At 49.1% G+C, this 23906-nt stretch overlaps 1 protein-coding gene across 2 annotated transcripts in view; it reads left to right on the top strand.

Annotated features, from left to right (window-relative positions):
* Usp31 (ubiquitin specific peptidase 31) overlaps positions 1–23374 on the top strand; it is a 61255-nt gene extending 37881 nt beyond the window's left edge. Inside the window, exons 11-17 of one of the 2 annotated variants that reach the window (XM_013504873.1) lie at positions 7–136; positions 3957–4076; positions 6280–6505; positions 10476–10634; positions 12225–12377; positions 14473–16073; positions 22915–23374. In XM_013504873.1, the coding sequence (XP_013360327.1) occupies positions 7–136; positions 3957–4076; positions 6280–6505; positions 10476–10634; positions 12225–12377; positions 14473–16040 (2356 nt within the window). In that variant the 3' untranslated portion in view covers positions 16041–16073; positions 22915–23374. Of the gene's footprint in view, positions 1–6; positions 137–3956; positions 4077–6279; positions 6506–10475; positions 10635–12224; positions 12378–14472; positions 22470–22914 lie in introns of those variants that run through there. The other variant, XM_013504872.1, reaches the window with a different exon arrangement.
* The last annotated feature ends 532 nt before the right edge of the window (positions 23375–23906 follow it).

Genomic DNA, 23906 nt, shown 5'->3' with positions numbered 1-23906 from the left:
TTGTAGCTTGTTTGCAAATACTGAGGACGAGTACATCCCCGACTCGGAGAGTGTCCGTCTGCAGAAGGAGCGTCACCATCAGCCTCAGACCTGCACCCTATCCCAGTGTTTCCAGCTCTACACCAAAGAGGAGCGGGTGAGAGACGGGGCGGCCTTTGTCGGGCGCTGAGGGCAGTAGCCAGGGCCATGGCGGGGTGACGGCGGAGAAACAAGCTCTGCTCCAGAACACCCCAGGAGTTTGTGTTGCGTAGGCTGTGCGCCTGCGGCCTGCCTGCTAGTGCTGTTCCTTAGGACTGTAACAAGAGTAACTCAGATTTTTGATAGATTGGGATTCTCTAGACGTGAGTCTAGTCTTTGTAATTTTTTTAATGGTTGATGATTTCTTTGCTATCTATAAGTTTTAAGTTACTTTTCTTTGTGACAAAAACAAATGTTTTTCAACTTAGTACCTGTGTACCGAGAACTTAGGTATGAGGACCCATTTAAATTTAATTAAAGCAACAAAAAGTTAGGAATTCTCCTCCACAGTTGCATAAGCCCCATTTCACGCGTTCACGGAGCTGTGCAGACGCAGAGCTCCACAGGACGGCAGTGCCTTGGACAGCTTGGCACACAGGGCTTCGCAGGTGCTAGGGGCTCGGTAAGCACGGAGGCGAGCGGATGGGCACGGAGGGGCACACGTCTGCATGCGGGCCTAGCGTGGGCGGTTTTCCTGTGCCTCAAGAAGTGCTGGCAGAGCACTTGCAGTTCGTCTGACCTTGCGTTGACGTTTAGTGTAGTGATTTTGACCGTTCGTTTTTAGTCTTCACTCCGTTACACAGGGAATTGTAGTTTGGGGGCTGAGGGTACTTTGAAGCTTACTTCTAGTGGTTAGCTCTGCCTGCTTAGTTTCAGAAGGGTGATTGCTCAGCATCCCATGTGAGGGCTTGTCTGCTTCCAGTTTTTCTCTGGATAACTCCAGTGGTGACTGGAGTTAACCTGAAGTATGCCTCTGCTTACTACAACTAAGAGAGTGCTCTCTCTCGAGCTTGTTCGCACTCGGAACTCTTAATTTTTTTCTCTTTTTCAAATATGTGAAAATGGTTTTCATATTCTGACTGCATCTTCTCACCTCCACGCTGTTCATAGCTATTTCTTTGAGTAGGAGTTTTTCATGAGACATGTGTCCTCAGTTTTGGGCTTAGTGCAAAGTAGCTGGCTTTGAACGTGACTGCTGCAGGCTGTGTGTGGCGCCGTACTCTGCTGCTGTCTTGGGCGATGACTTCTGAGATGCGGGAGAACAGTTCCACCAGGGTCGGAGGTGAGCAGGTCCAGTAGGTGACAGCACCGGTGGTCGCAAGCGTCTCACTGACTCACTAACTGACAGTTGGTCCTAGCAAGGCAGTTTCCGGAGGGGTTCCTTCATTTAGGCGGAAGCAAGGATCCTGGGGTCGGAAGGAGTGTGGCGTGGTTGTGAAACAGAAACGAGGCTGTGTGACTAGAACACCAGGGAGAGGGAGCGAGGAAGACGGGGTGAGCCCTCTGGGAACAGGAGCTGTCTTTCTCCCCAGGTAACTCGCGTGCTCTAGGACCGTGCTTGGCCGGGGGACTGTCCAGTAGACCTGCACCGGAGCCGTGGGTGGTCCTGGGGGAGTTCAGCGCTGGGCCCAGAGTAGTGCTACACCTGTGGGAGCGGAGGGGGAGGACCTGCCTGGCCCGAGGCTGCACGAGGGTGACTTTGGGCTGTACCGGTCTGCACGTTCAGTGTTGGTCGGCAGTGCACATGGGCGTGCGCCCTTGTCGTGCTGCCTGAGAGGCGTTAGCAACAGTGCCCAGCGCCCTGACAGGGACAGCACTGCTCTTGGAGTTGCTCTAAATATCTGCCTTCAGAGTTGGCGACCTGGGACAGGGTCATGTGCGGTGAGTGGAGTGCCTGGAAGTCACGACTAGCAGAGTATATTTTGACAGAGGAGGCCTTAAGGGATCTAGTAGCTAATTTCAGGCGCTTGAAGAATTGTATGTGGACAAGAGATTGAACTTAATTTTCTATAAAAGACAGAATCTAAAGATTGCAGAGGACAGGGAGAGTGACTTGTCTTAAATGTGAAGGCCTTATGGCAACCATCTGAAAGTGGGACCACCGTCTGCGGAGCTAGTTCCCTTTGCCGGGAGGTGGAGTCAGCACCAGGCCCAAAGTAACGGTGTGAATAGAGAAGACAGGGCTGGGGATCTAGCTCAGCAGCACAGCGCCTGCCTGGCTAGCACAAGGTTGTGAGTTCGATTCCCGGTACTGGAAAAAATCCAAAGGAAAAAAACAAATAGAGTTGAGGAGGAGGAGGGATGTCCAGAGCATGTTCTGCAGGTCTAGGTGCTCCGCAGCGCACGCAGTGAGATCAACAGATGCCAGCGAAGCCTCTGAGAGATGCTAGACGCTGTCACAGCGTTCTCACTGTACTTTACGAAAGTGGGTAATGTATTGAAAACCTATTTCTTCTGTAACAGCAGGATTGGGTGGTCGCGCACAAGGAAGTTTAACGCGCCACACAGAAGGCCAGGCTCACCGGATGGCGTTTAGCTTCAGTCTTTCTGATTACTCTCGTCCACCTACAGTTCTGTCCCTCCCTGTCTTCCTGCAAACATGACTGGTCTCCTTGTCGGGAGAACAGAGTTCTCTGTTTGGCTTTTCTTTGATTTATGATACCAGTCTTTCTCCTCTTCTGTTCTGCCCACTTTACCCTGAGTGCCCACCTCCCCCCGCCCAGCCTCTTGTCATCTCTCTGACCTGCATTTTTACACTGGTCACTGCAGTTCTTTCTTTTTTTGTCCTTTTGAGACAGGGTCTCACGATGCAGTTCAGGCTGGCCTTGAGCTCACTTTGTATCCCAGGCTGGTCTCGCTCTTGCAATGATCCTCCTGCCTCAGCCTCCCGAGTGCTGGGATGACAGGTGTGCAGCACCATACCTGGCCAGCTCGCTGCAGTTCTTGGTGGCCCCTCGTTGGCTGGGGTCAGTGGCCTCTGCTCAGACTGCATTTGATCTCTGCGTGGGACACGGTGCCGACGCCCACTCACTGCCAGTCTTCATCCTGGTGTCCCACAGCTCTTCTGGTTTGCCCACTTTTCGGACTGCACCTGGAGGCCCTGGTGGCTCTGAGATTTGGTATTTCCCTTAAAAAGAAGTATTCCAAACTGTGTGCTGGGCTCCTTTCCGCTTCAGTGGGAATTGTCGTCCATGCCCAGGGCTTCCTTTCCCTCATATGCTCAGGATCCCAGATCTGGTGTATCCTCAGAAGACAGAGTAAGTTTTTCATGTATTAGCACCTCTGAATCAATAATGCGCATCCTGAAACTTGCCCCTGCAGAGATGACATAAATGGATTCGGGGGCCTTAGACTGGTGTTTAGAAAGACTTCGCTGGTAGCGACAGGGGAGGGCTGTTTGGAGAGTTCCGTGTTTGGAGGAGAAAACGAAGTGGATGGAGTCCGGGTGGGAGGGTGCGTGAGGACTTGGAGTGACGGTGGTGTCCGTGGCGCAGGAAAGGGCAGGGAGAAGCGCGCTGCTTGGGCATGCAGCAGGAGGAGGGAAGTTTCCAGTCTGGCCTGGTTCTGTGTCCCACCTTCGGTGGGCCGCACTGGTATTTGCTGAGACAGGGTGTCCAGGAGCAGGAGGAGGGTCTGTGCTGGTGCAAAGATGTTGAGCTGAGTCTGGGAGTGTACTGACCGCGTGGTGTGTCTGTGACACCTGACGTCCTCCCTGTGGTATTTACCTGTGGTGGTTCCTCTCTGAAGGACAGTCTGGTCATCACACACTCGGGCAAATTCTTCTTCAGTGCCACTTGTGACTGTGCTTTGGTTTCCTCGCGGGAAGCTTCCAGAGAGATTCTGAGCTGTCCCCTGACCTGGACAAGAAGGTTGTCTGTCTGTCTCTCAAGGTCTTGCGTGAAGCAGTGCGTAACAGAAGTCATGCTCCTTGTTTTCAGCTTGCCCCCGATGATGCCTGGCGTTGCCCACACTGTAAGCAGCTGCAGCAGGGGAGCATTACATTAAGCCTGTGGACTCTGCCTGATGTGCTTATTATACACCTCAAGAGATTCCGCCAGGTAAGGAAATCTTTCTCCCAGGGAGAGGCTAGCGTGGTTGTTTCCCGTGCCCCTCCTGGTGGTGGTGTGTGGGTTCTTTGGTCCTGTTTGATCCCGTGATCCTATCTGGGTATGTATAGACACACATTTGCCCGTATTTGGGGTTGTGGTTTTTCTTTCCTGAAGCAAAATTGGAGCATTCTGTGACCCTTCAAGTCCTAAACATTTTAGTTTATATTGCAGATATTTTATTTTGTCTTGAGGGTTTGCTTTAGACTTGTAAATGTTTTGCTTGAAGTTTGGTATGTTTATTTTGGGATTAAAAGAAAATAGAGATGCTTTCTGGGAGAGAAAGAATTCTGTTTCTACCTAGTGTAATCATGAGTGCCGTCCTGCTCCCAAGGAGCCGCTGTGCCACGCGGAGATGAGTCATAAGTACATACAGCGAAGATACGCTTTTGTCGCGTTACTTCGTATGTCAGCGTTTCCAGAAAACCTGTCTGTTCCCTGAGATCACGATTCTCAGATAGCCCTGCTGGAAGAAGGGTACCTGGGGGTCTGTAGGCTTGGCTTTCAGAGCGTCTGTGACAGATGAGCAGGTGTCTTCCAGCGTAGATGGAAGCCAGGCGCTCACTTGCGGGGGCACAGGGAGCGGGGTCCGCAGGAGCACAGCACTCGTGTGAGACCGAGCGCAGGGCACTCGGGCTGGTTCCTCAGGGTGGGATGGTGGTGGGGCTGGGGTGTGGTTTCGAAGGGTCATTCTGGCTCCTGTCTGGAGAACTGATGAGAGAAAGACTGAGAATGAAGCCAGGGAGAGCTGGAGGAGGGCGTGGCAGTCCTCTGGGGAAGGCTGCTGCTGGCTTGGGATGGAGAATCATCCTCTTGGGATGGTGAATCAGCTCGAGCCGGGCGCAGGAAGAAGCGGAGCTGGCAGGGGTGGTCCGTGGTTCCCAGAGGTCCGTGCTTTTGCGTAGGGATGCGGTGCTCAGCGTACCTCCCCACTGGCAACGGGGGCAAGCTGGCTGCGGACTCGGACGCCGGCCTTCCGTGTCTCCCCCATGAGGACCGATTCCCTTGCTTTCGGTTCTTCTGGAGGTGTGTCTTCTCCCTTCCAGACACCTGGAGCTGAGTCTCGGCACTGCCTCTTCTTGCTTACCTTCCCACCCAGGCGGTCCCTGGCAGCTGGGCCGTGGCTCTCCACTGAATCTTCACGTGTCTCCTTCTGTCCATCCCTGCTGTTACCCTGCCAGTTCAGCCTTGCTGCTATTTTCCAGCTGGTCGCAATTTTTTAAACTGATTTCTTAACCTCCGTCACTCTGCCTTCTCACGTATTTCATTTGCTGCTCACACGGAGCTCCGGTGACATCACCTCCTCTGTCAAAGCCTCCGCGCGTCCCCCTTCACTACAGAACAAGGGCCACAGTCTCAGCCCAGCCTTCCTGGCCGTGTGGAGCCGTTTCTCTTATCTTCTGTGAACGTCTTTCTTCCCTTAGTAGATCTATAGCTCCTGGGGGCTGGTGCATCTATACCTGATTAGTTTTATAAAGCTTCTGTTGACTCAGAAAACATGTAGTAAACACTTGTTCCACTCATGTTTGGATTTCGGAGGATTTTCCTATGTGCTTAGTAGAAAACACAAATTACTCAAGATTGTCAGTTAATGACTGTGTGAAGCTGAGCCCGTGTGACTTCGTAGTGTGTTTGCTGGAGGAGGGGAAAGGACACTGCTCGTGGAGTGGCTCCCCTGGGACAGCCGTCAGAGAGATGTGTCCGCATGTAGTTACCGCTCCACTGATCCTCGCGCCTCTCTGACAGAGGTGTCAGCGTAACCGCCTGAAGTTGTCCACTGTTTTGTGAGTTAAAAACCTGAAAACTCAGCACAGATAAGGAAACAAAGCCTCACAGAGGTTCTGCACCCTCTGCATACAGATTGGTACTGGCTCCGTTTTAGTTGTGTTAGAGTGTGTTCCGCTAGACCAGCGGTGGCGAAGCTGTGCCGGCTGCGCCATGACAGGCTGTTTGTGTCACTGAGAGCCCTAAAAGGCCTGTCACCGCTACTCTAGATGGGTAAAACTCAGCCTGTTTCCCTGATACAGTGCGTGTCTTGGGAAGTGTTAAGTGACTCGGACCACTTCAGCAGATAGCGTCCACATTTTACACTGAACTGATCTGCCATCTGCTTGCGTTAAAATATCATCAGAACTTGTTTCTCTTCTTGTGACAGGAAGGAGACAAGCGTATGAAACTTCAGAACATGGTCAAGTTCCCCCTGACTGGCCTGGACATGACGCCGCATGTGGTGAAGAGAAGCCAGAGCAGCTGGAGCTTGCCATCCCACTGGTCCCCGTGGAGACGGCCCTATGGACTCGGGAGGGACCCTGAGGACTGCATCTATGACCTGTATGCTGTGTGCAATCACCATGGCACCATGCAAGGGGGGCACTACACAGGTCTGCAGCGTGAGAGGCCGTGTGTCTGTGCTGACGTCCTCAGGCGGGCTTTGCTTACAGAGGGGTACTCGGCTTTAGAGCTTCCCTTTCTCCTCGGAGGCAGTGTGCCAGGAGTGAGGGCAGACGCTTCCTTGAGCTCTCTCTCCAGGGCCGAGTGTGTTACAGACCTTCCTCTTTGTCCTGACCTGGATCATTTGGTAGTTACCGGATCTGACTGGAGTGTGTGTGTGTGGATAGCACTGTCTGCTCAGCTGGGGATTCAGTCTGTTTGCCCCATTTGCACTCCTCATTTAAGGTTTTGCTTTGTTTCTTTGCGATTCTAGCTTCTCCCTTACTTAGAATGACTCTGAGCCACTTTTAACAGTGTCTTTATTCTTTTTGTTCTAAGGGTAAATTTACTTTTTCATTTGTAGAAGCAACCCTTCATCATATGAAATTTAGAGACTAGAGAGAGGTGGAAAGAAGAATATCATGATCCATGGATTTATCACTCAAAGATAACCATTGCTAAGGTTTTAGACAATTGTGATAACGTAGACATAAGGAAATTACCATTTTAGCCGTTTCTAAGTGTGTAACTGCATTGTTTCACAGCTGTCATTATACATCTCCAGAACTTCTTTCATCTTTTCAAATTGACATTCTATACCAGTGATGGCAAACCTTTCAGAGCTTTCAGTGATACAGGCAGCCTGCTGTGGCGTGTGTGCTTAGGTTCCCCCACCACGGTACACCGCTAAAGAGTAATTTCCATTCTTTTCTAGCCCCTGACAACCACCATGCTCTTTGTCGTTGTGAATTTGACTAGGTACCTTCCATAAGTACAATCATACAGTATTTGTTCTTTGTGACTAGTATTTTCATGTAGGGTAATGTCTTTAAGGTTCATCCACCGTGTAGCGTGCATCAAAATTTTTTCTTTTTTAAGGCTGAATAATGTTGCATTGTATATAAATAAGACTTTGCCTATGGCATATACTTACAGTGTTTCCTGTGAATTGTTGCTGTTATTTTACACTCTTGTGTACTGAGTGTACTGGTGTGTTCCAATCAGGGGCAGCAGTAAGCATCTCATATTTAGCTTGCGATGGCCTCTGTCTCACTAGAGATGAATAGGTTTCCCCCTCTGTCTTCAGGAGTATAATCAAGTCGTGGGAGACAAGTAAAGCTTGCAGTAGTATGTCGCAGGTTCTGTGGTAGAAGTCTGAACAGGAGGTGGAGGCAGGGGGCCCGAGGAGGGAGTGGGCACAGAGGTACGGCACATACCGTAGTGGCCCTATACGGTGACTTCATCTAGTGCTGATACAACCGTCTTAGTTTGCATGACTACACTCTGATGTTCAGATGATGAAACTGCCTAACTCCACATTTTTCAGATATATCCTTATCATCTAACACTAGTGAATATCTTTGTGCGTGCTCACTTTTTCTGGAGTTTAGTTCTGAATTTCCTTGAGAGTCTTGGAAATGGAATTATTGGGTTAAGGGCATGTGTAAACCACTTGAAGGCCAGGCCGACTTTAGGGCTTCTTGCCTGGACACCCATTTATACGAGGGTTGAAGGGAGGACAGTACTGTTAGTTGAGTTTATGTGTGTGGGCAGCGAGGAGTATGAGTTCTGCATCCTTTATACTCAGTGCATTTCTCAGAGTACTTCTCAGGAACTTTATTTCTTCGTCAGTTCTGTGCTTTCTATAACAAGACCCTAGCACGTTAGTACTGACCTATATTTACAAAGGTTGGGGGAGGTAATTAGCCTCCCAACCCTACCCACAGCCCTACCCTGCCAGTCACCACGGGAAGGGAGTCTGTCAACCTTCCCAGCCCCTGTAGGAGCTCTCTTTCAGCATGTCCTCTCTGCCCCTCCCAGGGTAGGAGGTCAGGAAGACGACTGGATGCCGTGTCTTATTCTTAAAATCCTTTTTGTTCAGTCTCTTTAAATATTTAGATGATGCCGGAAGCACTTGTTTGTGCGAGAAATGACCCCAGCTTTTCAGTGTGTCATAATGGGACAGTTGGGACTGTCTGTTCTTGCCCTAGGAAGCACTTGCAAGGAGAGACAGAAGATAGCGAGGCTCCAGAGGGCTCTGACTTCGTAGAAGACTACATATTAATGAAATACCTAAGCACATCTAACCTTGTAGCGTGGCGTGAACTCACTTGAATTATGATACTGTGTTTGGTGTCTTGCATATTGTATGTTTGTATTTTGCGGGGGCCACTTGTTCAAAATCTGCTACTTGTACTTTTGTGTCATTACTAGTAATATTTATGTTCTTTGATAGTGAGTCCTGGAATTATACGCCCCTCATCTCTTAGAAATAATTTAATTTCATTGGTTATCTGGTGTCCACTGCCAGCATTTGTGACCAGTATTCATTCAGCGTACGCTTTGGTAAAGAAGTTGTTTGCCTTATAAAACAGTTCCTCAGGAAATTGGGGGCTGGCTTGTGATGTGCTTTTGAGCAGGAAACTTCGGGGAAGAGCAGGACAGTGCTGGGTTTCAGCACATCCTGCTGCTCTTTATTTAGAGCAGTCTGGAAGGTGCCTGAAAACCCTCAGAGGCTGTTTAGTTTAGTGCAAGGAGCTCAGGTTAGAAGCTGGACCCATCTGTCCAGTTCTGTGATCTTGGCCAGGTAACCTTACCCTTAACTTGGGTGCCACGTGATGGTAATATGTCTTTTTATTTTTATTTTTTTATTTTTAATTTTAATTTTTATTTTTTTGGTTTTTTGGTTTTTCTCCGGTACCAGGAATCGAACTCACGGCCTTGCGCTTGCCAGGCAGGCACTCACGGCCTTGCGCTTGCCGCTGAGCTAAATCCCCAGCCCCCTAATATGTCTTTTTAGATCAAGCTTGTAAGACTCATTCATAAATGCCTACAGGGTGAGTTGGCTTCGTGAACTCTTAAGTTTGCATTGGTGGGAAGGTGTGTTAGAGATAAACCCACGGCCTTTTGCATGCCAGGCCCATGCTTCCAGCCCCAGACTCTGTCAATTCTTTGTTTGTTTGTTTTTTTTTTTTTTTTTGGTTTTTCTCCGGTACCGGGAACTGAACTCACAACCTTGTGCTTGCCAGGCAGGCGCTTTTGCCGCTGAGCTAAATCCCCAGCCCCCCAGACTCTGTAAATTCTTGTTGGTACTTGAATGCTCTGTTTCTATATCGGGTTAGAGTTTGAGCTGGAGAGAAGACATTCGCGTTCATTGGCTTCATGTTCTCAATTTGCTAGGGCTCGTCCCTGAGGCGCGGTCTGAGTTTCTGCCAAGGGAAGAAGGTAGAGCAGGGGTGTCAGTGCAAGCTCAAGGAGCAGAGAAACTGGAAATGGGCTGGGCTGTGCCCTTCCCCTGCGGTGTGACTGCGGGACAGTGGATGTGGACCTCTAACCTGAGAATAATAATAAAGCAAATCTTAGAATGAAAGGGAGGTGCTTGGCATATGACATGTTAAAAAGAAGTTAGGTGCTGGGTTATTAATATAATTTCTGTTCATTATTTTGGGTCTCTAGTGAACACTAGAATGTTAAGTGCTTGATTGAGGTTTCTGACTTTGGCACTGTGACATTTTGACTGCGTGACTCCGTGCCATTCTGTGTCTTGTGACATGTTCAGCGGCACGCGTGCCTCCCGCAGCTGGATGCTGGTATCCCACCCATTGTGCCGGTTATGACGGCTCCTTCACTGCCGCGTGTCCCCTGCAGGGCAAGGTTGGCATGGTTGAGACCCAGTGCCTTAGATAGTGTATGATGTTTTCCAAGATGAAATAGAAATGTGTCTACTTGGACTAATTTGGAATTTCTCAGAATATTTTGCCTAAGAGTGATAGGAATTTGGGTTTTTTAACCTCCGTGTTACTATGTACAAGCTTGCCCGGTTCTTGAATTAATTACATTAGCCAAAGAGATGGTGTCAGTGGGTAAAAGGGACGGGCGGCATGGCTTCTGCCGGGTACTAACCGTGGGCTCCTCTGGCAGCTTACTGTAAGAACTCCGTGGACGGTCTTTGGTATTGCTTTGACGACAGCGACGTGCAGCAGCTGTCAGAGGATGAGGTGTGCACACAGACAGCCTACATCCTCTTCTACCAGCGGCGGACAGCCATCCCGTCATGGTCAGCCAACAGCTCGGTGGCAGGTAAGACTGACTCCTGTCCTTGGTCCGTTTTTTCCGAAGCAGGCGGATGTAATTCATGGACCGGAGGATCTCAGAATTTGGTGATAGGAATTTGACTTCCTGACTGTCAGTCTGATCAGGTTAATTCTCGCATATCCCTTTAATCTGGAAACCCACATGACCGTGGCCAGGGGCGTGAGGGTGAACTGTGAGGCACTGGTGGGCTGGCAGAGTTCCTGCAGAGACGGGGTCCGGAGCTGGTGTTGTTTCCCTGTGGGATGGGTGATGAGGGAGTGGAGACATAACCTGGCACGCTGCTCCGAAACCTCTACTTCGGGTTACCGTGTGCATAGCTCACCTAAGCCCCGTGTGCATCATCTCTAGTGTGAGTGTGATCATAACACCTACCTTGGGGGACCATGGTATGCACTAAGTAGGTCAAAGTGTATGAAAAACACTTTCATCAAGTGCAAAACCATTAAAAACTGTCTTTTTTCCAATTCAGAGATTGACCTGTTCTGCCAGGGGGACTGAGGGTTATAGTAGAAGGCGGCTTGGTTTTGTCTCATGGTCTCTAGCCAGTTGTATTAACAAACGCAGCAGCGAGCACCGACATACAGTGTGCGTGCAGCACACATAATCCAAACGAGGGGGCGTGTTCTGAGTCAGAGTGTGACGGTGAGAGAGCGTGACGGGCACTGTAACGTGGGGCAGTGCCAGCAGGAGGGGCCGGAGCACGGTGCCTCCTGCCCTTCCCAAGCCTGTGACGGCTCAGTGTCAAGCAGCCGAAAGGCAGCTTCACTCACGTGAAGTATCCGCTCGTCGGAGCCAAGCCCCCAGCGTGCAGCTGCTCATCTCCCGACCAAGTGGGAGCTGCCCCGCGCTGCGTTCCCTCTGTGCTCTTCAGAGTTGTGCTCAGGAGTGACGTGCCGGAGACGTGCCTGCTTGAGACGAGGCGTACTCGGGACAGGCCGGCTTGAAACTGTAGTCAGTTTCAAGCGCATTTTCTGCTGCCCTAATGCGTGGTGAAGGGCATCCCCCCGACAGACAGATACGTAGCTGTGTCTGAATTACTGACATTATGAAGTGGTTGAACATTCAGCAGGGCGGGGCGTGCAGCTCAGTGGTAGAGCACTTACCCACACAGGTGCTAGACGAGACTTGGGTTGTTTCTAGCCCTGCCCCGCTCCTTAAATCCCGTAAGGGAGTGAAGCTGAGAGAAAGTGCACTGTACGAAGGCTTGTTCTCTTCGAGTTAGAAATACTACTGTAAGTGCTCAGAACAGTGCCTGCCTGGCCTGGAGGTGCTTAGTATTTGTAGAACGGATGAATGTGCGAACGAGTGTCTCTTCCATTCTCCTGCCAGCTCGTAAGATTCAGACATTGCATTCTGCCGTGTCCTCCCTGTCTTTGCATTTATTGCTCCCGTAAATCTCACGTGTGGGAGCTGCCTTCCTTTTCTTCATCTTCTGTTTGGCTCTGGGAGTGCATGTCAGCCCTGGGACCAGGACTTCGGTGCTCCCCGCTCCGCTGCGACACCTGTGCCAGGGTGTGTGCGCACAGCGCGCCTGCTGGGCCCGGCTGACCGCAGTGCCTTCCTCCTTTTCTGCAGGCTCCACGAGTTCGTCCCTATGCGAGCACTGGGTGAGCCGGCTCCCGGGCAGCAAGCAAGCTAGCGTGACCTCTGCGGCTTCTTCCAGACGCACCTCCCTGGCCTCCCTCTCGGAGTCCGTGGAGATGGCCGGGGAAAGGAGTGAAGATGATGGTGGGTGTGGGTTTTGGTGACAGCTTTCCAGAGTGGTAACCAATGGACATAGCCCAGGGTCCCTCAGGGTTGTGAACAGAGTCCCAAGAGATGGTGGGAGAGCTGAGGGGCGTGTAGCAAGGGGGCTGCGTAGCTGTGGGTCGCAGTCATAAATACGTTTGCTATAAAGAGGGTTGTTGACTTTTCCTCCATGACCCAGGACTTCTTACTTCATTATTTTCCACTCCGATAGTCTAGTGTGCAGAGACTCGAGCTTGAACTCTGTATAGTAATGCACACATGTTTTTCCACAGTGCTTTGTAAAACCCTCAGAATGGCTCAAGGCTTAGAGAAGCTGTGCCTCGCCCAGGGTGCCTGGTTAGTGGGAACCGCTTCCACTCTGGTGACTCTCCCAGCCTCAGACTCCTGCTTCTGCACATACTTACAGTATAAAAACGGCAAACATCTGATAAAAATTGAGCTCTGGGCTTTTTTTAAAACCCTTCCCTTGCGGCTAGAGTAATGGCAGGACAGGCCCTCGAGCTAGTGGGACCCCAGGTGGCGTGGGAGGGCCAGGCGGCCAGTGCTGAGAGCTGGAAGGAGGAGGGGTGAGCTCGGCTTCTGTAATGAGGGCGGTGACTCATCCTCCCCCAGTCTCCCTCTGAGGCCAGCGTTCCCATCGCTCTCGTCTGCTTCTGGTGGTGACGGATAGTGTGAGAAAATGAAATGAAGCTGAAATTGCGGGCGGGTGGAAGATGACCGAATTAGTAGATCAGCGTCGCAGTTCTAGCTCTGCCATCTCTCTGGCTTGTAGCTTTCTTTATTTCTAGAATAGGATTATGAGGCTGTAATTGCTAAGCTCCTTGTCGCACCTAACATTTTAATTTAAGTCAAATAGTGAACTGTTGTATATTCAGGTAGAGGTTGTTTTGTTTTGTTTTTTTAGTTTTTTTCCGGTACCAGGAATCAAACTCACGACCTCGCGCTTGCCAGGCAGGTGCTGTGCCGCTGAGCTAAATCCCCAGCCCCTTTTTTTGTTTTGTTTTGTTCATTTTTAGAGGTTGTTTTGAATGCAGCCTGTAAACTTAGAGCTCCCTGTCAACAGTGAGCCTCCATTTGATTTGCCTCTATTTGTAAACACTGTAGTTGGTGAAATCAATATCCTCCCAAGCATCAGCTTGTTTAATGGGGTGCTGGGTAGTACCGGCAGGACACAGTGTGGCTGTTAGGATTTTGTAGAGATGGAGTTTCATAAATGCCACTGCTACAGGATCAAGTGTGCATAGTATTCAGTTTAGAAATTTTGGGGGGGATCTTTAAACCACTGCAAATACAAGTACTTTATATTGCCCTAGTTACGAGTTATTTCCTTTGGCAGTTTTAGGTCCCTCGGGATAGGTGTAGTTATATCCAAGTCTGTAGTTCTTCTGTTGGTGCACTTTGATAATTGGCTGTTTGTTACACACTGCTTTACATGTGGGCTAGAGGGGCCTGCAGGGTGACGTGTTCTGATGTTAGCTCTGCCTATAATTGTTGGTGTAATCTGTGGGTCCCGGGTGCCAGTCGGTAACGAAGAAGCTGGGCTAGCAGCGTGCTTTAGCGAGCATCTGTCAGGTGCCGGGCTCCCTGCTAGGCACAGGGCTTCTGGGACGTTGTGTCACTATCAGACTACGCCCGTGGTGGGCAAACTACGGTCCAAGGCCAGGCAGGGCCCTTCCCTTTGCTCTGTAAGTAAAAGTTTCTGGAACGTAGACACCGATTTTTGTCACCTGTGGCTGCTTTTGTGCCTCAGCTGAGAGTCGGGTGGTTTTGCCTGCAGACCTAACGCATTTACTCTGTGGCCTTTACACGGAAAATATGCTGACCCCAAGTAGAGCTAGGAGGCCCGGACAGTAGCTTGCTTACCCTGTGTCAGGGTGTCCCCATCTAGAGATAAGGGAACTGGGGTCCGAAAGATTGAAGTCACAAGGCTGCCCTTAACTCCGGGCGGGCTGGCTTTGAAGGCCATGTCCTTGTCATTCCGTGAGCCTTGCCTTTGTTCTGTAGTCAGTATTGAAGATGTTACCAGAGTGTTTGTGTTGGTTTAGCGTAACAGGAGTCTCTTTGCTGTGTGCAGGAGGCTTTTCAACGCGACCATTTGTGAGAAGTGTCCAGCGTCAGAGCTTGTCATCGCGATCTTCTGTCACCAGCCCTTTGGCCATCAATGAAAACTGCATGAGACCTTCTTGGTCCCTGTCTGCGAAGCTGCAGTTGCGTTCCAGTTCCCCTTCGCGGTTCTCGGGAGACTCCCCAGTTCACAGCTCTGCCTCCACCCTGGAGAAGATCGGGGAGGCAGTAGATGACAAGGTCTCCATCTCTTGCTTTGGTAGTTTGAGGAATCTTTCTAGCAGTTACCAGGAGCCCAGCGACAGTCATGGTCGCCGTGAGCACAAGACTGTGGGCCGGGCCCCGCTGGCTGTCATGGAAGGTGTGTTCAGAGATGAGTCAGAGCACCGCAAACTCAACTCCAGCGTTGTAGACACACAGAGCAAAAACTTAGCACAAGGGGATCACTTACCTCCAGTGTCTGATCCATTTGATAACAATAACCAGATTGCTTATGTGGATCAGAGCGATTCTGTAGACAGCTCTCCAGTCAAGGAGGTGAAGCCCCCGAGCCACCCAGGCTCACTCACAAAGAAACCAGAGAGCACAGCCAAGAGATCTCCCAGTTCCAAAGGCACTTCTGAGCCAGATAGGGGCTTGCGGAAGGGCAGGCCAACCCTGGCGAGCCAGGACTCATCGCTTTCCAGTACGTCCCCTTCCTCCCCTGATCCGGTGAAAGTCTCTCTGAAGCATTCCCGCTCTCGAAGCAAAGCAGATGCACCTTCCAGGGCCAGTGGAAGGCATTCGTCCCCCGCCCCTGGCCAACGCGGAAAGGAGGCGTCCCCCAAGTCCCAGGACGCTGTGTCGTCCCCCTCACCACAGAAGCAGAAGTCGGCCTCTGCCCTCGCATACACTGTTTCCTCTACGTCTGCCAAAAAAGCCTCAGGCCCTGCCACCAGGGGCCCCTTTCCTCCTGGGAAGAGCAGGACTTCAGATCGGACCTTGAGTAGAGAGGGCTCCAGACAAAGCCTGGGTTCTGATAGAGCCAGCATCACCTCCACCTCTAAACCCAGCTCTCCTCGGGTGAGCCAGGCCCGAGCGGGGGAGGGCAGAGGCGACGGCAAACACGTCCGCAGCTCGTCCATGGCCAGCCTGCGCTCCCCCAGCGCGAGTGTGCGCTCTGGCCTGAAGAGAGACAGCAAGTCCGAGGACAAGGGGCTGTCTTTCTTCAAGTCCGCCTTGAGACAGAAGGAAACGCGGCGGTCGACGGACCTTGGCAAGACAGCCTTGCTCTCCAGAAAGGCGGGTGGGAGCTCTGTCAGGGCGGTCGGTAAGAACGCTGTGGACGGCAAGGCCGAGAAAGGCTTCCAGCCTCCGGGCTCCCAGCAGCCAGATGCGAACGCGGCTGGAAAGGAGCCTGTCTCCAAGGATGCTGCTTCTGCTAAACACTCCCTGCTGTCTGCCCGGAAATCCAAGGCTTCCCAGCTAGATTCTGCAGTTCCTGTGTCTCCGGGTGGCCGGCAGTCTGCTGAGAAAGCCTCCAAAAAGTTACCTGCTGGCATGCAAACCTCCGCACGGCCTTCTCAGAGACCTCAGTGATAGTTCTGTAACCCACGTGTTTTACCCGTAAAGGTGTTTATTTATTTAGAAGCTCCCCCCCCCAAAGCCCTTTATTCATTTGTTTTGTATTTTTTGGGTCACGTGCCTGACTGTGTGTGCGGGCGTGTGTGTGCGTGTGTGCGTGTGTGTGTGTGTGTGTGTGTGTGTGTGTGTGTGAGAGAGAGAGAGAGAGAGAGACCAATTCAATCGCAAATTGTTAAAAGTGTCGCCTTATTCTGTCATTGAACCAAATAACAGCCATAGGCAAAGCGTCAATACCAAGCTAACAGGAATAATTGTAGATTATACCCAGGACAACCCCTTTAGCAAATGTACATATTTCTTTCTAGAGAACTCTAATGACTTGCATTGGACACTAGGGTTTTGAAGCCTGTGAACCAGCTAAGCTATCACTGGTGTACAGGATTTGACTTGGGTTTCCTTTGAGCAGGATCTGGCCTCACTGGAACTTTCGAGTGGCACCAGGAGCTCTAAAGACTGTGGCACTAACACTAAACAGAGGGAAGAACTTGCTGTCTGCACTTTTGCCCCATCTGCCAGTCTTTGTAAAGGGCAGTATTGGAACACTAAGGTTTCTCAGGTGTATATACCCCGCTAGTCTGGGCTGGACCAGTGCATCAGTAAATGGGTTACGGAGGAAGGTGACGTGTGGTGACTGTCATTTGTTTCACTGCCACAGATGGAGGTTTCAGAGGTGGTTATGAAAGCTTCGTATCTGCAGAGATGTGTGTCCCCTAGCCTGTCTTGACACTTGGGATGTGTCCCAAGGTGGCAACTTGGATAACCAGAGAGCCAGTCACTAGTTGTCTCCCTTCTACCTTTGCCAGCTAAGGCTGTTGAGATTTTGAGCTGTAGCAGAGCAGTCATCACCTCTGAAAGATACCTAGAGAGAAATGTGTTCTGAGCTGGAGGCAGGAATTGATACCATTTTCCTTCTCTGGTGTTGCTTTTTCTTGTTAGAAGTTGACGGCTCCGTGCTGCACCGTGTCTGCGTGCTTTTTTCCTATCTTGTAATTTGGAAAGAAACTGCCTCCCGCCAAAAGTCGGTGATGGCCTGTTGAAGCGACGTCTGACAAAGTATTGATATGCACTTGAGATCCTGCCTGTTAAGACTGCCTTTCAGTAACTCATTTATGTCTTTGTGCTGAGGATTTAATTTCATACCAAGCACTTGCAAGCAGGATTTGGAGAACATTCCATCTGGCATTGTCAGTACAAATTGCATTTCTTTTGTATTAAAAGGGGAGCCTCATAGAAATATCAGATAAGCGAAACCTATACTTCCTCAGGTTTTGTGGCGGTTTCCTGGCAATACTTTTCTGCTCAAGCTTTAGCTTTTCTTTCTCTATTTTTTTAATATTAAGAGAGTCATAGTCCTGATTCTCCTTGAATAGCGTTTGTCACTTTGCCATAAAAGCCTGTTAAGTTAGTTTATATGCTTTACTTTTTTTCTGTCATAAACTGTTGAAATTTTTCTGAACTCTTGGTGCACAGATCCACTTATCGTCACCCCTTTCATACTGCTGTGTATGAAGTAATCACAACACATAAGCATGCAGAGCTGTGAATTCTGCACTGCCTTTTTCTTTCTTTCTTTTTTCCGTGAGTACCTCTTGGGAAATATTTCCAGTAGGTTATTTGACTTTATGTTGCTGCTAATTTGAGCATTGGCTGGTAACTTCCAGGTCTGGAGGTCATTTATGTTGAGGGCGGCTGGAATTTTAGACCCTCGCAATATTTAAGACTGACTACTCAGTCTTGTAAAAGTTACTGTGTTGCTCCATATAACTCACTGAACATGAGCCCCTTGCACCCGCCCCGACCTTGCCGCCTCACGCGGTTTGCCTGTGCAGTTTTTGGTGGCTTTGCGGAGCAGCAGTGCTCTCTGCCGCACCGTAACTGCAGGTCACTGGCTGCCTTCCGTACTACATGGCTTCCCACGGCACATTGGCAGCCCCACTCAGACTTTCCTGTGCCGCTTTTATGTCCTGAGAAAGATGCACCACGGGAGGGACCGTGACTGTCAGGAACGGGATGTTTATCTAACTTGAACCTCTCATCTTTGTTTAGGAGATAGGTCTCATTTGAAATTTTTTATCTGAAGCTCTGAAGCAGTCTTAGAATTATATTTGACAATAGCCAGAGAGTTTTAATAACACATTTTTTTTGCCCTAATCATTAAGCATTCGTAGAAACCAGTTTAATTTTCACAGTGGTAAAATATTCTTACTCTGAAGCCCTGTAGGAATGGAATTTCCATTATGTATAATACCTTTTTAAAAGACTCTATAAATCTCTTCAATTTTCCATGGGATCTAGAAATAAAATTTCTATAATAAAATCTGTAAATGTATGTCTATGGAGTTTAGTCCTTGTTTGAGAGTTAGTTGAATAGGAAAAATCAGTATTATGGCATTGTCTAGGAATCATTAAGCTGTTACATTTCCATGGTTGGTAAACAATGAAAATTTCACTGTTCCTAAAAACTAGGTGCAACTTGAAGCCGCAGAAAAGGGTGTTTTGCCCGAAAGTTTGGAGGTGCTTTTTAAAGAGTGAAGTCTGAGGGGGCGTCGTGACTTGGCTCAGTTCAGTTCTTTCTTAGGGTCAGAGACTCGTTTTTCTCCCCTGGTGGTATTTGGCACAGCAAACATGCATGTGCTTCAGGGTTAAAAGTGATCTGCTGAGGAGGTAAGCCTGGGTTTCTGGTCGGCCGTCAGATGGGCCTAATTAGTACAGTCACTTCCTGACAGGCACCAGCTAATCAGCACACTTCCTGGTGAACACCACATAATTACAGACTTGGCTTTGTAGTGTTTGTTTGCTTTTAAAAAAATACAACTTTTTATTCGTGATTTCTTTTTCTGTACAAATCCCGTGTACCGAGGCTGTATCATTCCTTGAGACGGCCCGACTCCTCTTCCCTTAGTTGGAAGCGCAGAGAAACCAAGGAAGCTCCTCTTGTCTCACACCGCCTCCTCCCTTTTTGATTTTCTCATCCTGACAGCAGCCTAACTGAAGGTGAAATGCTGGACCAGTAAAAGCACATGTGGAGTGTTTGTAGTATACTAAAATATTGTCATTATCCAGGAGGCTCTTGAAATCAGGCTTTCATCATTCGTTTGTTCTGCAAACATTCTTTGAGGGCCTGCATTGCATTTAAAGGCAAGCTGAGAGCTTCAGGGATTTGCTGTCGCTGAGGAGCCCTGAGAACACAGCTGATCAAGCAGAGGATGCTAGTAATGTCTGAAAGAGTGACATTCCTTCTCAACAGAAAGATCTAATGGGTTCCGGTCAGTGGGCTAAGGCCTGTGGTCCTCTCGAGCACATCCGTTCTGTCTGGAAGCCAGAAGTGCCGTTCCTCATCTCTGGAGGCGTTGCACTCCTACATCTGCTAGTTCAGACTGAGCTGTCTGCTGTTTAGGGAGTGAAGAGTCCATTACACAGTCACTGTACCTTGGAGTGTGTCCATCCATGTTTGTACCGGACAGATGTGTGGATTTGTGTGTGTGTGTGTGTGTGTGTTAGAGGGGTGTCCTCCCTCTGTCGTTTGAAAAAACAGGAACAGTTGCGGCTGCTTTAGGGAAAATGAAGCAGAGAAAAGCTGTGAACAAAGCTCATTTATTTCAAGCAAGTAGATGGACATTGATGTTTTATTTCATTGTGACAGATTACTGAACATTCTGACAAATGACTGTTTCCTGTATAGATGGTTGTCGTCAGGTAACAAAGATACTTAGCATTCCTGGCTTAGATTTCTGAGGTAGGATGCAAATTATAAGCACAGATTCAATAAATATGTTCTGGAGGCACACTGGAGTTTGTGTTTGAGAAGGACAAAATTTGCTGACAAACCAGTGCCTGTTGTAAACACAAAACATAACCTTAGTGTGCAGGCTGTTCTGCCTTTAATTTCATAAAGGGTACGTTATTGTTAATCTGACTACATGTTTTGGGGGTGGGTCATCCGATGCTTTTATTTAAATAAATACTCAGTGTCTCATACTGCCTTTGAGCAACCCCAAAGTGTTTGTTTTTGCAGCTGCATTTTGAGCATGGCCAGTCATTTTCACCCCAAGTCCTGGGAAGCATTTTGCATGCCCTCCATCTAACCGACAAAGCATGCTGTTACTACCTATGCAAACCACCAATAAAAAGGCTGTACTAAACGTTAAGTTTTAAGAACGCAGCTCTTACATTACGGAGCTCTATTTTTGACTTTGTCATTTTTAAAATGTGGCTTAATCAGAATAGATGAGCATGAATGTGACTTCTTGGTTAGCTTTGTGTATATTTCTGTTTACTGATTTTTTTTATCATTGGCGAGATTGTGTGTAGAATAAATATTTTGCAGGCAGCAGTGGAATTAGGTATGTTGAGCATACATTGATGTATATACTGTATTTAGCCTGAAGACTTTCCTAAAGTATTTTGTTCTAAAAATAACCTGCCATTTTCTATAGATTTTAATTTTTTATATCTTCTAGGGTTCTATCGTGGTCACAGGGACGGATGTGGCCTCCGGTAGTGCTAATGATTTTAAAACGCTTTCGTAGATAGAGCTGTTTTGGAAAGCTTTGGGGCATCCCTCCCGCTGATCACAAGAACAAGGCTCTGAAACTTGCGGTGTTGTGCAGTGGATTTGGGTCTACATCCACCGGATGCTCACTTAAAGCCAGTGCTTTCCACTTCGGGAGAGAAGGGGGTTCATAGCTGGTGTGAGGACGCCCGTTTGACCCTCACACGTACCCTCTCTGAGAGCCTCTTTGGCCTGACCTGAGTGACTCATCTTCCGTGGTACCTAGCGTTCACGAAGATGGCCTGGGACTTTCTCCTGTCTGGGTCCCCCTTGCAAGCTTCTGACCTGGTTAGTGTAGGGGTGGGTCCCAGCATTGCCCCCGATCCTGAGGTTCCTGTGTTCTTCTAGTTTGCAGTCAGGATTAAGAACCGCTGTGACTCACCATCCCTTTGCCAAGACTGACGGTGAGAATCACTGGCATACAGAGCGCTCAGGAGTGACTCCAGTTGCTCAGTTCTGGGGAGGAAAGTGGAAGAACTGCTGTATCAGGGTCCTGTTCGGAATATGCAGTGCGGAGCATTTTGTGGTTGGCGTGGTGCCTGGCAGCGTGGTCGGAAGGGTGACTTCCGCTGCCGGGGTGGGCAGGGACGGGTGGGTCTGTGCCCTTCCCCAGAGCTTCTCAGGACCCTGTGGTGGGGCTGAGGTCGGGGGGGAGTCGCTCTGAGTTGGAAAATGTAGAGGAAGAAAGTAGAAAACGACCTTTCAGGCCTTGCAAAACCTGTCCCTGCTTTTGATAGAATGGCTGCCTTTTTGTAGTAATGAAAACAGCAGCTCCCAGGTGGCTGCTGACTCCTGAGCAGCCCGCTCTCCCCTGCCGCTCTCACATGGTTTCTGGACTTCTTTTTAGTTTGAAAGTGAAGAGGAGACATTTTACTTGGAATCTTTTTCCTTTTTCCTTTTGGTAACTCTTGTTGCTATTTTTTCATGTAATTTTGAAAAAATCAAGTCGTGCACATCCAGAAGTGGGGCCACTTTATGTTCACCTATGGAGGCAAAGGAGATTTAATTTTAATCTGTAGTGAGCTGAATGCGTTCCAACATCTGCAAACTAATCAGTGCGCGGTGGTTCATCGCTTTGGGCATTGTGCCGCCTACAAATACAGACACAGTTGATCCAGTGTTTTCAGCCTTCAAGGAAGAAGCAAGGGAAAGTCCAGGTTGGACGTGCTGCTTTAGAAAGGCCTTCCAGGGTGGAGATGTTCTACAGTCACGAAGATGCAATGTGAAATTCCCAGGTGCTATTCTAAATGGCATGGTGTCCTTGTACCAATGGAAAGGCGGTTGGTGTTTGTGAAGTTGAAGTTCCCTTTGTAGGCCTTTCAAACACGCACTTGCGGTTCATACAGGTTTGCTCACCAGACGTGCCTCTCAGCACTGGTTAACACTGAATTCAGGCCCCGTTCCCAAAACAGCCTCCCGATGGAACTCCCACATTTACACTGGAATTTCTCTAGTTGTCCTGAAAGCTGCATGTCATGTCACTGTACACAAAATGCTTTGGTATTGTTCATGTACCATCGAAAATTCTGTGTAATTTTCTTCTTTAGTTGTGTAATAAAATGGAAGACAGGATGTCTTTCCTAGCAGCTGGAAAAAAAATCTTACATTTTAAATTATTTTAGACCAAGGGCATGAGATGTGTCACTGACTTCTGTTATTTATTTGTATGTTTTGTTATTCAAGGTGTATGCACTTTTAAGAAACAGAATTTATATTTTTATGTTTGAAGCATTTTATTTCTGAAACAGCAGTTATGATACAGTATACAGTTGGAATTAAGAGACAAGTGGAAAATGTAACAAAATATAATAAATTTATTACATGATGCCCTCTGCAAGCCATATTCCTCTTCTGTCCCCCTGGCCAGCCTGTGTCTTTTGGGTGTTGACCAATAGCGTTTGTTCTGTATCGACCTATGCAAAATGCCTTTGAATTGCAGTGCTAAGTGTAAAACAAGTTACAAGATACCTCAGATATTCTGTGTAAAAGTTAGAAAAAAAACTACATCTGTGCTTACGTAATTTTCACAATTAGTGATTACGTGGCAGATCAGAGGCAGTTTGTCCTATGTTGAGCCAGACGGGAACTCATTCTAATTCAGTTGCAGCAGGCTTTTCGCATTCTGTATTGTTCTGCCTGTCCCACCGAAATTCTGTGGCAGGAGAAAACAGCAGTAGAAAAGGGCGCACTCCTTCTCTCCCCTGCTCCGCCCCTGACATACATGTCACATAACCGTCCTGTTCTGGGGACCCTCCAGCTGCCCTTTCCTTCCTTCAGGACGGAATTGCCTGTTGGAGCTGTCACATCACTTACGACCACTTGGGGGCAGTAGAAATCGTTACTATCCAATGCCTTTGCGAAGTCCTGCCTGCAGCTTAGCCTTTCCGTGAGTGTGGCAATGCGAAGGTGAGCAGTGCGAGCTTCCCCTGGGTGAGGACCCCTGGCCATCATACGTCCCCAGAGCTTGAACCCAGGTCGCACAGGAGATCCTGTTTTCCTGGAGCACAGCACCGTGGGGCTTCGGGTTGACCAGGGAGGTGGTGTCCTGGCTAAGGGCCCGTGTGAACCCCGTGCCCTAAAAACCTGAGGCACAGCCCTTGTAACCGACTAGTTTTACACGGTGAAGTTTTGCTCTAGGTTCTACTAGAAAATGTAACCATGTAGCATGCTGATTATTTAAGAGGCTTCATGTACTGACAGTGTTCACATGTCATAAAATACATATGTTTAGAAATTATGCACATGTTGAAGTTGAGATTTTGTGGCCTTAGAATCAGAAGGGTTATTTTCAAATACTGGGTCAGCATCTCTGAGTCTTCCTGAGGAAGGCGAGGGTGTGAGCCCCTTTCCCTGGACCACATGTCGTACGTGTGGCAGTGCCCCGTATGGAGCTGAAGGCCACGGACCTGGCAGGAAGTGGCTGGCCGCCTGGCCGCAGCCCCAGTGCTCCTGCCCTTCCCCAGGTGGGCCCCAGGTGCTCGGTTCCCTTTCTCAGGATCTCTGCCTGTTGTCTGGGAGTTTCTCCTCTGCACAGGTGGGGTCTGCCTCATGCGGAGCTTGGGATGCCGCCCTGATGTGCTCACGCCTTGGGCATTGTTTGCTCCCCTGCTGGCATCTGCTGCGCAGGGCGGAAACGATCTCTGCGTGTGTAACCCCGTAGCCTCCTACCCCACGTCTTAGACCTTTCAGAGATGCACATTGGTTTGGGTTGCTCTTTGGACTTAGCACAGCTCCCTTTCCTGAGCAAAGTGCGAAGGTGATTGTGTGAC

This window comes from Chinchilla lanigera, unplaced genomic scaffold (genome assembly GCF_000276665.1).
Source record: "Chinchilla lanigera isolate Chin_1 unplaced genomic scaffold, ChiLan1.0 scaffold00092, whole genome shotgun sequence".
NCBI classification, from domain to species: Eukaryota; Metazoa; Chordata; class Mammalia; order Rodentia; family Chinchillidae; genus Chinchilla; species Chinchilla lanigera.
Note: the sequence above shows the minus strand (reverse complement) of the source record. Positions and strands in the feature narration are given on the sequence as shown.